Source organism: Hyla sarda, chromosome 8, assembly GCF_029499605.1.
Source record: "Hyla sarda isolate aHylSar1 chromosome 8, aHylSar1.hap1, whole genome shotgun sequence".
NCBI lineage: Eukaryota > Metazoa > Chordata > Amphibia > Anura > Hylidae > Hyla > Hyla sarda.
Genome location: NC_079196.1, coordinates 231,449,729 through 231,464,903, shown reverse-complemented (window position 1 = coordinate 231,464,903; position 15,175 = coordinate 231,449,729). Strand labels below are relative to the sequence as shown.

Below are 15,175 nucleotides of genomic sequence, written 5' to 3'. Positions count from 1 at the left end.
CAATACCATCCCTACAGTTATCATGGTGGGGGCAGCATCATGTCTGGAGGAAACCAGGTACTGCCCATCACCTGCCTAGTATTATCCCTACAGTTATCATGGTGGGGGCAGCATCATGTCTGGGGGAAACCAGGCACTGCCCATCACCTGCCCAGTATTATCCCTACAGTGATCATGGTGGGGGCAGCATCATGTCTGGGGGAAACCAGGCAGTGCCCATCACCTGCCCAATACCATCCCTACAGTGATCATGGTGGGGGCAGCATCATGTCTGGGGGAAACCAGGCACTGCCCATCACCTGCCCAATACCATCCCTACACTGATCATGGTGGGGGCAGCATCATGTCTGTGGGAAACTAGGCACTGGCCATCACCTGCCCAATACAATCCCTACAGTGATCATGGTGGGGGCAGCATCATGTCTGGGGGAAACCAGGCACTGCCCATCACCTGCCCAATACCATCTCTACAGTGATCATGGTTGGGGGCAGCATCATGTCTGGGGGAAACCAGGCACTGCCCATCACCTGCCCAATACCATCCCTAAAGTGATCATGGTGGGGGCAGCATCATGTCTGGAGGAAACTAGGCACTGCCCATCACCTGCCCAATACCATCCCTACAGTGATCATGGTGGGGGCAGCATCATGTCTGAAGGAAACCAGGTACTGCCCATCACCTGCCCAACACCTTCCCTACAGTGATCATGGTGGGGGCAGCATCATGTCTGGAGGAAACAGGTACTGCCTATCACCTGCCCAATACCATCCCTACAGTGATCATGGTGGGGGCATCATCATGTCTGGGGGACACCAGGTACTGCCCATCACCTGCCTAATACCATCCCTACAGTGATCATGGTGGGGGCAGCATCATGTCTGAAGGAAACCAGGTACTGCCTATCACCAGCCCAATACCATTCCTACTGTGATCATGGTGGGGGTAGCATCATGTCTGGAGGAAACTAGGCACTGCCCATCACCTGCCCAATACCATCCCTACAGTGATCATGTTGGGGGCAGCATCATGTCTGGGGGAAACCAGCCACTGCCCATTACCTGCCCAATACCATCCCTGCAGTGATCATGGTGGGGGCAGCATTATGTCTGGGGGAAACCAGGCACTGCCCATCACCTGCCCAATACCATCCCTACAGTGATCATGGTGGGGGCAGCATCATGTCTGGGGGAAACAGGTACTGCCTATCACCTGCCAAATACCATCCCTACAGTGATCATGGTGGGGGCAGCATCATGTCTGGGGGAAACCAGGCACTGCCCATCACCTGCCCAACACCTTCCCTACAGTGATCATGGTGGGGGCAGCATCATGTCTGTAGGAAACAGGTACTGCCTATCACCTGCCCAATACCATCCCTACTGTGATCATGGTGGGGGCAGCATCATGTCTGGGGGACACCAAGTACTGCCCATCACCTGCCCAATACCATCCCTACAGTGATCATGGTGGGGGCAGCATCATGTCTGGGGGAAACCAGGCACTGCCATCACCTGCCCAATACCATCCCTACAGTGATCATGGTGGGGGCAGCATCATGTCTGGGGGAAACCAGGCACTGCCATCACCTGCCCAATACCATCCCTACAGTGCTCATGGTCGGGGCAGCATCATGTCTGGAGGAAACCAGGTACTGCCCATCACCTGCCCAATACCATCCCTACAGTGATCATGGTGGGGGCAGCATCATGTCTGGAGGAAACCAGGTACTGCCCATCACCTGCCCAATACCATCCCTACAATGATCATGGTGGGGGCAGCATCATGTCTGGGGGAAACCAGGCACTGCCCCTCTCCTGCCCAATACCATCCCTACAGTTATCATGGTGGGGGCAGCATCATGTCTGGGGGAAACCAGGCACTGCCATCACCTGCCCAATACCATCCCTACAGTGATCATGGTGGGGGCAGCATCATGTCTGGGGGAAACCAGGCACTGCCATCACCTGCCCAATACCATCCCTACAGTGCTCATGGTCGGGGCAGCATCATGTCTGGAGGAAACCAGGTACTGCCCATCACCTGCCCAAAACCATCCCTACAGTGATCATGGTGGGGGCAGCATCATGTCTGGAGGAAACCAGGCACTGCCATCACCTGCCCAATACCATCCCTACAGTGATCATGGTGGGGGCAGCATCATGTCTGGAGGAAACAGGTACTGCCTATCACCTGCCCAATACCATCCCTACTGTGATCATGGTGGGGGCAGCATCATGTCTGGGGGAAACCAGGTACTGCCCATTACCTGCCCAATAACATCCCTACAGTGATCATGGTGGGGGCAGCATCATGTCTGGGGAAAACCAGGCACTGCCATCACCTGCCCAATACCATCCCTACAGTGCTCATGGTCGGGGCAGCATCATGTCTGGAGGAAACCAGGTACTGCCCATCACCTGCCCAAAACCATCCCTACAGTGATCATGGTGGGGGCAGCATCATGTCTGGGGGAAATCAGGCACTGCCCATCTCCTGCCCAATACCATCCCTACAGTGATCATGGTGGGGGCAGCATCATGTCTGGGGGAAACCAGGCACTGCCCATCACCTGCCCAATACCATCCCTACAGTGCTCATGGTGGGGGCAGCATCATGTCTGGAGGAAACCAGGTACTGCCCATCACCTGCCCAATACCATCCCTACAGTGATCATGGTGGGGGCAGCATCATGTCTGGGGGAAATCAGGCACTGCCCATCACCTGCCCAATACCATCCCTACAGTGATCATGGTGGGGGCAGCATCATGTCTGGGGGAAACCAGGCACTGCCCATCACCTGCCCAATACCATCCCTACAGTGATCATGGTGGGGGCAGCATCATGTTTGGAGGAAACCAGGCACTGCCCATCACCTGCCCAATACCATCCCTACAGTGATCATGGTGGGGGCAGCATCATGTCTGGAGGAAACCAGGTATTGCCCATCACCTGCCCAATACCATCCATACATGGCCAGAGGCTTGTTATTGTTATTTAGATCAGATTAGTTTATATACCTTTTTAGCTCCTTGCAGGTTTCCGGTGTCAAGGCGCCACGTCTACTGTCAAATCTGAGCAAACACTCTTCTTTTTAGCGCTGCAGACATGGCGTAACAGTGCCGCTCTGCACATCACTTGCTGTTGAGGTGTTCCGCCTCTTTCAGTGATTGGGATAGTTGTTCTGTGAGCAACTTATTGCAGACGCTATGCTCATGAGCTCAGGGAGAGACACTGGCCTGCGGTTGGGTCACACTGACAACAGAGACCTGCGGGCAGCCCGGACTGTATGTATAAGATGTTTTTATTTTAATAGCAAGCCTCTGCCCATAGGTGAAATATTTTTCGACATGACCACCACTTTAATGAAAACCTTATCCAGAGCTCTGGACCTCAGTCTGGGGTGAAGCTTCACCTTCCAATAAGACAGTGACCCTAAGCACACGGCCAAGACAACGCAGGAGCGGCTTAGGGACAACTCTGTTAATTTGCCTGAGTTACCCAGCCAGGCCCAAACCCAATGGGACATCTCTGGAGAGACCTGAAAATGGCTTCTACCGATGGTTCCATCCAACCTGACAGAGCTGAGAGGATCTGCAGAGAAGAATGGCAGAAAATCCCCAAATCCTGGTGTATAAACCTTGTGGGCTCATCCCCAAGAAGACTGGAGGCTGAAGTCACTGCCAAATGGGCTTCACCTAAATCCTGAGAAAGGGTATGAATACTTAAGTCACTGAAAGATTTTTCCTTTTCAAAAAATAGATCTGTAATTTTCTGTGTTCACTTTGTTATTATGGGAAATTGAAGGCAGAATGATCCAGCAGGAGATTACCAAAATTATCCAAAATGACAACCCCCAGCATGCACAAACTAGCAAAGGGCATGCTGGGATTTTTAGTTTTACAACAGCTGGAGTTCCAAATACAACTCCCAGCATGCCCTTTGCTAGTCTGTGCATGCTGGGGGTTGTCATTTTGCAACAGCTGGAGGCACATTTTTTCTATGAAAAAGTGTGCAGCCAGCTGTTGCAAAACTACAACTCCCAGCATGCAGAGACTACCAAAGGGCATGCTGGGAGTTGTAGCAGTGTGCCTCAAGCTGTTGCAAAACTACAACTCCCAGCATGCCCTTCGGCTGTCAATGCATGCTGATTGTTGCAGTTTTGGACACACATTGGTTGTGAAACTGAGTTTGTTAGCTAACTCAGTGTTTTGCAACCAGTGTGCCTCAAGCTGTTGCAAAAATACAACTCCAAGCATGCACTGAGAGACTGTACATGCTGGGAGTTCTAGTTTTGCAACAGCTGGAGGCACACTGGTTACGAAACACTGAGTTAAGTAACAAACTCTGTGTTTTGCATCCAATGTGCCTCTATCTATTGCAAAACTACAACTCCCAGCATGTATGGTCCGTCAGTACATGCTGGGAGTTGTAGTTTTGCAACAGCTGGAGGTTCCCCCCCCCCATGTGAATGTACAGGGTACATTCACACGGGCGGGTTTACAGTGAGTTCTGCTGCAAGTTTGAGATGCGTCAAATTTTCCGCCGCAGCTCAAACTCCCAGCGAGAAACTCATTGTAAACCTCCGCCCGTGTAAATGTATCCTAAAAACACTACACCAACACATAATAAAGGGTAAAACATTACATATACACATATCTCTAGTCCCCCCCCCACACTCCAATAAAAAAAAAAAAAAAAAAAAAAAGAGCCTCCAGCTGTTGAAAAACAACAACTCACAGTATTGCTGACAGCCACTGACTGTCAAGGTATGCTGGGAGTTTTGCAATAGCTGGAGACACCCTGTTTGGGAAACACTGCCTTAGGGTATTTTTGTGGCGGATTCAAGTACCCTATTTAGTCCTTGAATGCGCATGGCGCTCTCTCACTTCGGAGCCCTGTCGTATTTCAAGGAAAGAGTTTAGTGGCACATATGGGGTATTTCCGTACTAGGGAGAAATTGCGTTACGAATTTTGGGGGGCTTTTTCTCCTTTTACCCCTTATGAAAAGGAAAAGTTGAGGTCTACACCAGCATGTTAGTGTAAAAAAATTTTTTTATTACACTAACATGCTGGTGTTGCCCCATACTTTTAATTTTCACAAGTGGTAAAAGGAAAAACAGACCCCAAAAATGTGTAACGCAATTTCTCTTGAGTACAGAAATACCTCATATGTGGGCGTAAAATGCTCTGCGAGAGCACAACAAGGTTTAGGAGTGAGAGCGCACCATGTACATTTGAGGTCTAAATTGGTGATTTGCACAGGGGTGGCTGATTTTACAGCGATTCTGACATAAATGCAAAAAAATAAATACCCACATGTGACCCAAGTTTGGAAACTACACCCCTCACGGAATGTAACAAGGGGTATAGTGAGCCCTAACACCCCACAGGTGTTTGACAAATTTCCGTTGAAGTTGGATGTGAAAATGAAAAAAAAAAATTCACTAAAATGCTGGTGTTACCCTAAATTTTTAATTTTCACAAGGGAGAATAGCAAAAAAAGCCCCCCAAAATGTGTAGCCCCACATGTGGATGTAAAGTGCTCTGCGGGTGCACTACAATCCTCAGAAGACAAGGAGCGCCCTTGGGCTTCTGGAGAGAGCATGTGTCCGAAATTGAAGGCCATGTGTGTTTACAAAGCCCCCATAGTGCCAGAACAGTGGAACCCCCACATGTGACCCCATTTTGGAAACTACACCCCTCATGTAATGTAATAAGGGGTACAGTGAGCATTTACATCCCACAGGTGTCTGACAGATTTTTGGAACAGTGGTCTGTGAAAATAAAAAATGTAATTTTTCATTTGCACAGCCCACTGTTTTAAAGTGTAAATGTTCACTGCACCCCTTATTAAATTCTGTGAGGGGTGTAGTTTCCAAAATGGGGTCACATGTGGGGGGTCCACTGTTCTGGCACCACGGGGGGCTTTGTAAACGCACATGGCCCCTGACTTCCATTCCAAACAAATTATCTCGCCATAAGCTCAATTTCGCTCCTCCTCTTCTGAGCTTTGTAGTTCGCCCGCAGAACACTTTACATCCAAATATGGGGTATTTCCATGCTCAGAAGAAATGGGGTTACAAATTTTGGGAGGCTTTTTCTCCAATTACCCCTTGTGAAAATTTGGGGTAAAACCAGCATTTCAGTGAAAAAAATCTAATTGTTCATTTTCACGTCCAAGTTTAGCGGAAATTTGTCAAGCACCTGTGGGGTGGTAAGGCTCACTGGACCCCTTGTTACGTGCCTTGAGGGGTGTAGTTTACAAAATGGTATGCCATGTGGTTTTTTCTGTTGTTCTGGCACCATAGGGGCTTCCTAAATGTGACATGCCCCCCAAAAACCATTTCAGCAAAATTCACTCTCCAAAATTCCATTGTCGCTCCTTCCCTTCTGAGCCCTCTACTGCGCCCGCCGAACACTTGACATACACATATGAGGTATTTCCTTACTCGAGAGAAATTGGGTTACAAATTTTGGGGGGCTTTTTCTCATTTTACCCCTTGTAAAATTTGAAAAACTGGGTCTACAAGAACATGCGAGTGTAAAAAATGAAGATTTTGAATTTTCTCCTTTACGTTGCTGCTATTCCTGTGAAACACCTAAAGGGTTAACACACTTTCTGAATGTCATTTTGAATACTTGGAAGAGTAGAGTTTTTATAATGGGGTCATTTTTGGGGTATTTCTAATATGAAGACCCCTCAAATCCACTTCGAAACTGAACTGGTCCCTGAAAAATTCCGATTTTGCAAATTTTGTGAAAAATTGGAAAATTGCTGCTGAACTTTGAAGCCTCTGATGTCTTCCAAAAGTAAAAACATGTTAACTTTATGATGAAAACATAATGTAGACATATTGTATATGTGAATCAATATATAATTTATTTGGAATATTCATTTTCTTTACAAGCAGAGAGTTTCAAAGTTAAAAAAATGCAAAATTTTCAACATTTTCATGAAATTTGCTGAAAGGATGCAACAACAAAAATTTACCACTGTGTAAAAGTAGAATTTGTGGTCAGGACTTTGAACCGTGCATGGGCTTACCTGTTATCTCCTGCCAAGGCCACCTGCAAGAAACTAGATTTACCAAGACCTAACACAAAACTCTACTTATAACATAGAACAGCGGTTGAGGTGTGCCTGAAAACCGCGTCGAGGGTCCGCCTATAGAGGGCATTCCCTTATGTATGGTGATGAAGAAAAGGGTGAGGAGGGTGGGTTTCGCCAACCCAGCATACGCCCAGAGGGAGGGGCCGATGGATGCTAAATAGCCAAAGCCCCTCCCACAAATTCAGCCTGATAGGCTTCCCACTTGTGGTCAGGACTTTGAACCGTGCATGGGCTTACCTGTTATCTCCTGCCAAGGCCACCTGCAAGAAACTAGATTTACCAAGACCTAACACAAAACTCTACTTATAACATAGAACAGCGGTTGAGGTGTGCCTGAAAACCGCGTCGAGGGTCAGCCTATAGAGGGCAAAAATACACCACCAGTTAGGGTAATTAAGTATCATTTATTTATAATGCCAAAAATTGAAATGCCTCTGCCATTTCCCTTGAGGGATCTGGGACATAAGTGGTATATGCATCAGAATGCCACCTCCCCAACTTCTGGATGACATGTACAGGCACCTTGTGCCTGGAGGCCGCCGATGCTGCTCCTATGCGGAATGAGTGACCTGAGAACTCTCTGGGGTTGTGTCCTAAATTGCCAAGCAGCGTGCGGACATGCGATGTGAAAAGAGAAGTGGTAAGAGCACCCCCACCGAAAGGCAACAGTGGCGACTCCGGAGGCTTATCATGGAGGAACTCAACCAGTTGTGCCAACACCGCCACCGGGCACCAGTTGTTGCCTGAAGGAAAATACTTAACCACCGCCCCCCACCTACAAGTTTTTGTGACAGACAGTGAAACTTCGAACCAAGAACCCTGCCACCTTAAATGAGCCTTCCGTGGATGTGTCGCTCCCTGCCTGACACATGAAAATTCACCCGGCCGGAGGAAGCCATAGAAGGCTAGATAAATGGCAGATTTGATTATCAGACTGCGCTCGAAGCCAAACGGGTTATTGGCTAATGCGTCAGACATGGCTCGGAACAGCTCGCCGCTGATCGGTTTCCTGAGAGGTGGCGCTGTGGCGCTACGAGCCACCACCCCTCTGAGCGCAGCCTTGACAGCCTGAGATGATAGGATAGATAGCCTGTCTGGGTGGGATAAAGAAATGAAATGCTGAATGCCCGAAAGGTAAGATTTGATAGTGCTATGAGACAGGTGCAGAGAAGAGTGGCAGAAACCGATGAACGATAGAATGATAGTGGTGTCGTAAGAAAAGGGGATGCTATGTTGCGACAGATATGACCTGAAGGTGTCGTGTGCTGCATGATAGGCCTTTCTGGTATTGGGGGCTAAGGCGTCCGACATTAACTCCCGGGCCACCTGTGTGTAATAATTCAGTCCAAGATTAATTGTGCCAGGCAAGGGGGTTGTGTTCCTACTGCGTCTGCTTGCGGAGCCACCTGTGAAAAGAGATGGAAATTAGCCCTGGACAGAGCATCTGCGGCCGTGTTGTCTACCCCCGGTATGTGTCTGGCTACAAAATTGAAGTTGTGTTGTAAGGACACCCAGACTAGTCTGCGCATGAATGACATGACAGTAGCATGCCCGGAACTGCCCTTGTTGACTATGGCAACTGTCGCCTGATTGTCACACTGAAACTCCACCGTCTGCCCTGACCACTTGTCGCCCCATGTCACTGCAGCTGCTACAATGGGGAAAACCTCAAAAAGTGCCGAAGTGCTGCTGAAGCCTGCCAGAGCCAATACTTGCTTGGACCATTGGCCCGCCATCCACCTGCCGCCCCACACTGCACCATAACCGATGGAAGATGACGCATCGGTGCAGATCTTGGGGGACAACTCGGAGGCTGGCGGGACAAACATGGCCGTCCCATTCCATTGTGCCATGAACCTATCCCACATGTTCAGGTCAGCCAGGGCTTGGCAATCTAACTAAACCCTACTGTGTTGATGAGGGACACCATGCAGCAAAGACAATATTCTGGATACGAACGCTCTGCCCTGCGGGATTGCTCGCATAGCAAATGCCAGCATTCCCAGCAAGCTCTGCAACTCGCCCTTGGTCGTGACCTGGGAGACCGTGTACTTGTGGATAGTGTCTCTGATACGGTTGAGTTTGTCAGTGGGCAAGCTGACTTGCATTGCGACTGAATCTAGGATTACTCCCAGAAAGGTGAGACACTTAGTTGGACCGACCGTTTTCTTGGGAGACACTGGCACCCCAATATCAGTGAACAGTTTCAGCAATCTGACCAACTGGTCCGGCTCTTCCCTCGGGCGACTGAGCAGAAGAAAGTCATCCAGATAATGGATGACCTGGCTGCATCCAGAGACATTAACCAGCAGCCAGTGCAATGCCTGGGCCAGTTGGTCAAACAGCCACGGGCTGCTCTTGCATCCGAAAGTCAACTTGGAAGCAAAATAATATGCCCCCTGCCATTTGAGCCCAAACCATTGCCACTGGTCCCTGTGCAATGGCAGCAACTTGAAGGCGTCAGTGATATCCGCCTTCGCCATCCAAGTCCCTGGGCCGAGCGCCAAGATGACCTGAATAGCCTGGTCTATGGAAGAATAATGCATGCTAAACTCCTCGGATGGAATGAGAGAGTTGATACTGGGGACAAGTGACCCATGAGGAGCCGACAAGTCAAATATCAGTCTCTTTTCCCATTGAACTTGCCTGTTACCACCCCTACCGGACTGACCCTCCAAGACCTGAATGGAGAAACTAACAAGGGGCCAATCATATAACCTTTCATTAGCTCAGCATTTATTAATTCAGTGACAACAGCGGGATCGTTTACGGCAGACAGCAGATTGTCGCATTCAAATGTGGCCTGCGGCAGTGTGACCATGCCGGCGTGGAAGCCTCTATCAGAACTATTGATCAACCATTGGACCCAATCTGGGTCCGGGTGATCCGCGAGCAGAGCGGCCAGGACTGGGGTACGTACCCCGCCTAGTCATGCTGGCCCTTTCTGCCTACATGCAGAGCCCGGATGTGCCCTGAAGCAGTAGAAGCAGACGTGTAATAACCTGCAATTGCTGAAGTTGCACGAAGACATGTTATAGTTGTTACAAATTTGTGAGCCTCCGAGAAAGTGTACTGGACGGCCCAACTTATCCACGGAAGGTGCGGACCTGCTGAAACTGTCCGTGGAAGTGGACGGTCTGGTGGCGCCCTGCTCGCCCTGTTGAGCCAGCCCTACACACCACGCCGTAGTATGTGTGATTGATTGACAGGCGGCACATGCGGGGAATTTGAGATTTGCGAAGTGGCTGCAGAACATCTGTGAATCTTCGATGCTCCAGTCCGTGAGGTACCCATCTTGGCTGAAGGCCGCCGCTGCCATGGCTGAGAAACTTCTATGATAATCGTAGAAATGGGTACCACCGTATTTGTATGCGTATTCAGTAACCCTCAGCAAATACAGGTCGAGCTCCTCTCTGCGCTCCGGCCTGGCTGAGCATATCACCTCCCTGTATTTGCTGAAGGCAATCACAAACTCGTGGATATTTAGCTTCCGTTTCAGCCTGGTGTCCTTACTCTTAAGGACAACAGATAAGTCAGCGCACGCTACCGTTCTAGTGTCCTCAACGTCGAAGGCAGATAGCAACAGGGCCGCCAAATTGATGTCCTTCCCTTCCAGTATGTCCTTTCTCAGGGCCGCTGGGACAAAATGGACTGGTGACACCCTTGGTGGCCCAGAGCGCCTACCTGGGTTGCCTACCGGAACAGGGGCAGACATCTGTGTAGGCGTTGGCGCCTGCAATGCTGCTGGAGCTGGAGGCCCCTGAATGCCCCTTCTCTCCAGAGAATCCAGCCTGCCCAACATGGAAGTCATCATTGCATGCAGTTCAGAGAGGGTGGACTGGCCCGAGGTCCCCTCCTGACTGTCGCCAGCCCCCTGATCCGCCATGAGGAGTTTGTACAACTCTGCTTTTCGGGCGGTTGCTGGAAATGGAATTGCTCTCTTGCGCAACTCCTCCATCAATTTGGGGATCGTCCAAGCCCTGTAAGCTGCAGAGGAGGGCGTCCCTCGCACGGAGCTTCTAGCTGGTGTATCAGGGATGGACATCGGGTCCTCTATGTCTGACACGTGAGACGTGACCTGTCCGGGCCGTAACGGGTGCCGGGGAAACAAAACGGTAATCGTGAGTCACCAGATATGAGAAACGTGTACCCCCCTTGCTGAGTACTGACTGACCTTACCACCACTGTAACACAACAGTAAGACGTCTGAAACGAACAGAAAATCGACTGTAACCCTGCAAACAACCGAATACATACTTAATGTTAGCTTACAGCTGCAGACTGCCCGTGCAATGTGGCCGAACCCAAGAGTGCTGACCGTAGTGCCAGTGCGACCCCAGAGTACCACCTGAATAGTTTGAAACGAGGCCTGACCGTGTGTCTGACCGAGAACGTGTGCATGACGCGTATAGTCATGAATAATTAAACCGTGAACACCTCCTGACTGCGAGTCAAGATTACAGTGTGCACCGTTTCTAACTAACTAGCGATGGCTCTGAAGACGTGTCAGCAACCACCGCAGGCAAGTGGTCACCCTTGAAGAAGAGTCAAGATCACAGTGACCACTACCCGTGTAAACGAAATGCTCTGTATGCGTGACAGTAGCAATGACGCCTTGAACCCTATCTGACATGTCGAGTCAGATATACAGTGATTCAGGGCCTATGTGTAACAGCAGTAGTGCGTAACATTAACTAATGTAACAGGAGTATTAAGCATTTGACTGAAATGACGTGAACTAGCGTCTGCTAGCGAAAGTGATGACCACCGTGAAACATGAATAAATAACATGAACAACCGCCATACGGTTGGTACTGACCGTAGCCAAGTTTGCAATGACCAGGAACGTAACGACCACCTAACTGGATACAGCCCACCTAATCTGCAAGAGAAACTAACAGTGTACTAACCATATGGTTTACGTGCCACCTACCACCTCTGACCCATACATGCTGACCCCCCCTAGCCCCCCCCCCCTATGCCTGAAACTACCCCGACCCCACTAATTACTTGACTACCCCAAGCCTCTGACCCGGTACCCCGATATGCATGACCACCCCCCCCCCTAAACCGAAGCCACAGTAATATGGATTATCGTATTATTAACTTTACAAGCTGCCCCTTGTCTGCGACAGTGCATGTGTCAGGAACTGTGGCCTGACACCAGTGCACCATGAGCCAGCCCCTATTACTGCATGGTACCAATACACTCTGTAAGCCTAACACATTTCCTCACACACACACATTTATTTATTTATTTTTTTTTCAGCGCCACCTGCTGGCCATCCGTGGAGCTATACCGCCGGCTCACTGGCATGCTGTGACTCCGCCCGTTCAGAGCCCCGTGTTACACGTGAGACGCCGGCACAGGGAGACCCACGTGGGTCGCGTCTCCCCGCGCCTGCCATGCCGCCAGCTGCCGCTGGATCCAGAGGCCGTGTTCACTGCGGCCAGCCCGGGCACGCGCTGCACCGACGGACCGCCGCCTACATAACACGCTGGGTGCCGGAGCCTGCCCGCCAAACGAGGGGAGCAAATAGCAACAGACCAGGGCCCCAGTAAAAGAAACCTGCCGGTCACCCGGCACTTACCTGCACCACCACACACCTGACCCAGCGTACGCAACGAAAGAACCCCCGCAATTTCGCCAACCAAGCATACGCCCAGAGGGAGGGGCCGATGGATGTTAAATAGCCAAAGCCCCTCCCACAAATTCAGCCTGATAGGCTTCCCACATGTCACGAAAAAACAATCGGTAAAAGCATTCCAGAGTTATTAATGCTTAACGTGACAGTGGTCAGAATTGCAAAAAAAGGGCTCAGTCCGTAAGGTGAAAAAGGTCTCAGTCCTTAAGGGGTTAATGTACAGTGTCTCATATAAGTATTCACACCCTCCCCTTGGTCTTTTTTCCCCATTTTGTTACTGTTACAAACTGTGATTCACATAGAATTAAATCGACTTTTACCATATGATGAACACAACGCGCAGAGGACTATGAAACTGCAAAATATCTTTCATTGTGACACAAACAATAATACAAACAAAAAAATTACATATTTCAGATGCTGAAGTATTTAACCCCCCCCCCCCCCTTTCCCTTGGGGGCAGGTACAGCTGCCGGTCTTTTGGGGGATGTCTCTACCAGACATCAGGCAGATTGGATATAGACGTCTGTGAGCAGCAACATAATGTGATCAGATCTTATCAGGAATTTTCAATTAGATTCAGGTCTGGGCTGTGATTGGACCATTTTAGGACATTACCATTATTGGATGTAACCCATTCCATTGCAGCTCTGGCCGTATGTTTAGGGTTAATGGGGGAGATTTATGAAACTGTTTGTTGGGGAAGAGCGGTGCAGTTGCCCATAGCAACCAATCAGATCCCTTCTTTCATTTTTTTTAAATATAACAAGCGATCCGATTGGTTGCCATGGGGAACTGCAACATTCTTCCTCTATACAGAGTTTATTAAATACCCCCCATTGTCCTGCTGAAAGAGGAACCTTTCTTTTACGGATTGCCCTCCTGTATTTGACACCATCCATCTTTCCATCAATTCTGACCAGTTTCCCTGTACACGCTGGAGAAAAGCATCCACCAGCATGATGCTACGACCGCCATGTATCTCTGTGGGGATGGTGGGTTTTCTTCTCAGTGTGCCACACAAAAAACTGGCACGCTTTACACAGTTGTAGCAATGGTTCTGTGGAATCTGAACACTATTACTGACTCTGATATAATGACATGTTATCACAGCCCCGCCCCCTGTATGACATCACTGATATAATAGTAATATAATGACATGTGATCACAGCCCCGCCCCTGTATGACATCACTGATATAATAGTAATATAATGACATGTGATCACAGCCCCGCCCCTGTATGACATCACTGATATAATATAATAGTAATATAATGACATGTGATCACAGCCCCACCCCCTGTATGACATCATTGATATATAATAGTAATATAATGACATGTGATCACAGCCCCGCCCCTGTATGACATCACTGATATAATATAATAGTAATATAATGACATGTGATCACAGCCCCGCCCCCTGTATGACATCACTGATATAATATAATATAGTAATATAATGACATGTGATCACAGCCCCGCCCCCTGTATGACATCACTGATATAATATAATAGTAATATAATGACATGTGATCACAGCCCCACCCCCTGTATGACATCACTGATATAATATAATATAATGACATGTGATCACAGTCTCGCCCCCTGTATGACATCACTGATATAATATAATAGTAATATAATGACATGGGATCACAGCCCCGCCCCCTGTATGACATCACTGATATAATATAATGACATGTGATCGCAGCCCCGCCCCCTGTATGACATCACTGATATAATATAATGACATGTGATCACAGCCCCACCCCCTGTATGACATCACTGATATAATATAATATAATGACATGTGATCACAGCCCCGCCCCCTGTATGACATCACTGATATAATATAATGACATGTGATCACAGCCCCGCCCCCTGTATGACATCACTGATATAATATAATGACATGTGATCACAGCCCCGCCCCCTGTATGACATCACTGATATATAATAGTAATATAATGACATGTGATCACAGCCCCGTCCCCTGTATGACATCACTGATATAATATAATAATAATATAATGACATGTGATCACAGCCCCGCCCCCTGTATGACATCACTGATATATAATAGTAATATAATGACATGTGATCACAGCCCCGCCCCCTGTATGACATCACTGATATATAATAGTAATATAATGACATGTGATCACAGCCCCGCCCCCTGTATGACATCACTGATATATAATAGTAATATAATGACATGTGATCACAGCCCCGCCCCCTGTATGACATCACTGATATATAATAGTAATATAATGACATTGTAATATTGTGTATTTCCTGCAGGAAACTTTCGCTTTTTCATCATTTAACTCTTTAACTTGTTATTTCTTCTTATATTATGTATTACAGAATTTAGTGTTCCAGTCCCGGTGAGTATTATTGTTCTAAATTCATCAATA

General features: G+C 48.6%; 1 protein-coding gene across 1 annotated transcript in view; it reads left to right on the top strand.

Annotated features, from left to right (window-relative positions):
• The window catches only part of LOC130285388 (uncharacterized), a 34,501-nt gene that overhangs the window by 10,642 nt on the left and 8,684 nt on the right, over positions 1-15,175 (top strand). The window contains exon 5 of the mRNA XM_056536747.1: positions 15,126-15,145. Coding sequence (XP_056392722.1) covers positions 15,126-15,145 — 20 coding nt within the window. The remainder of the gene's footprint in view (positions 1-15,125; positions 15,146-15,175) is intronic.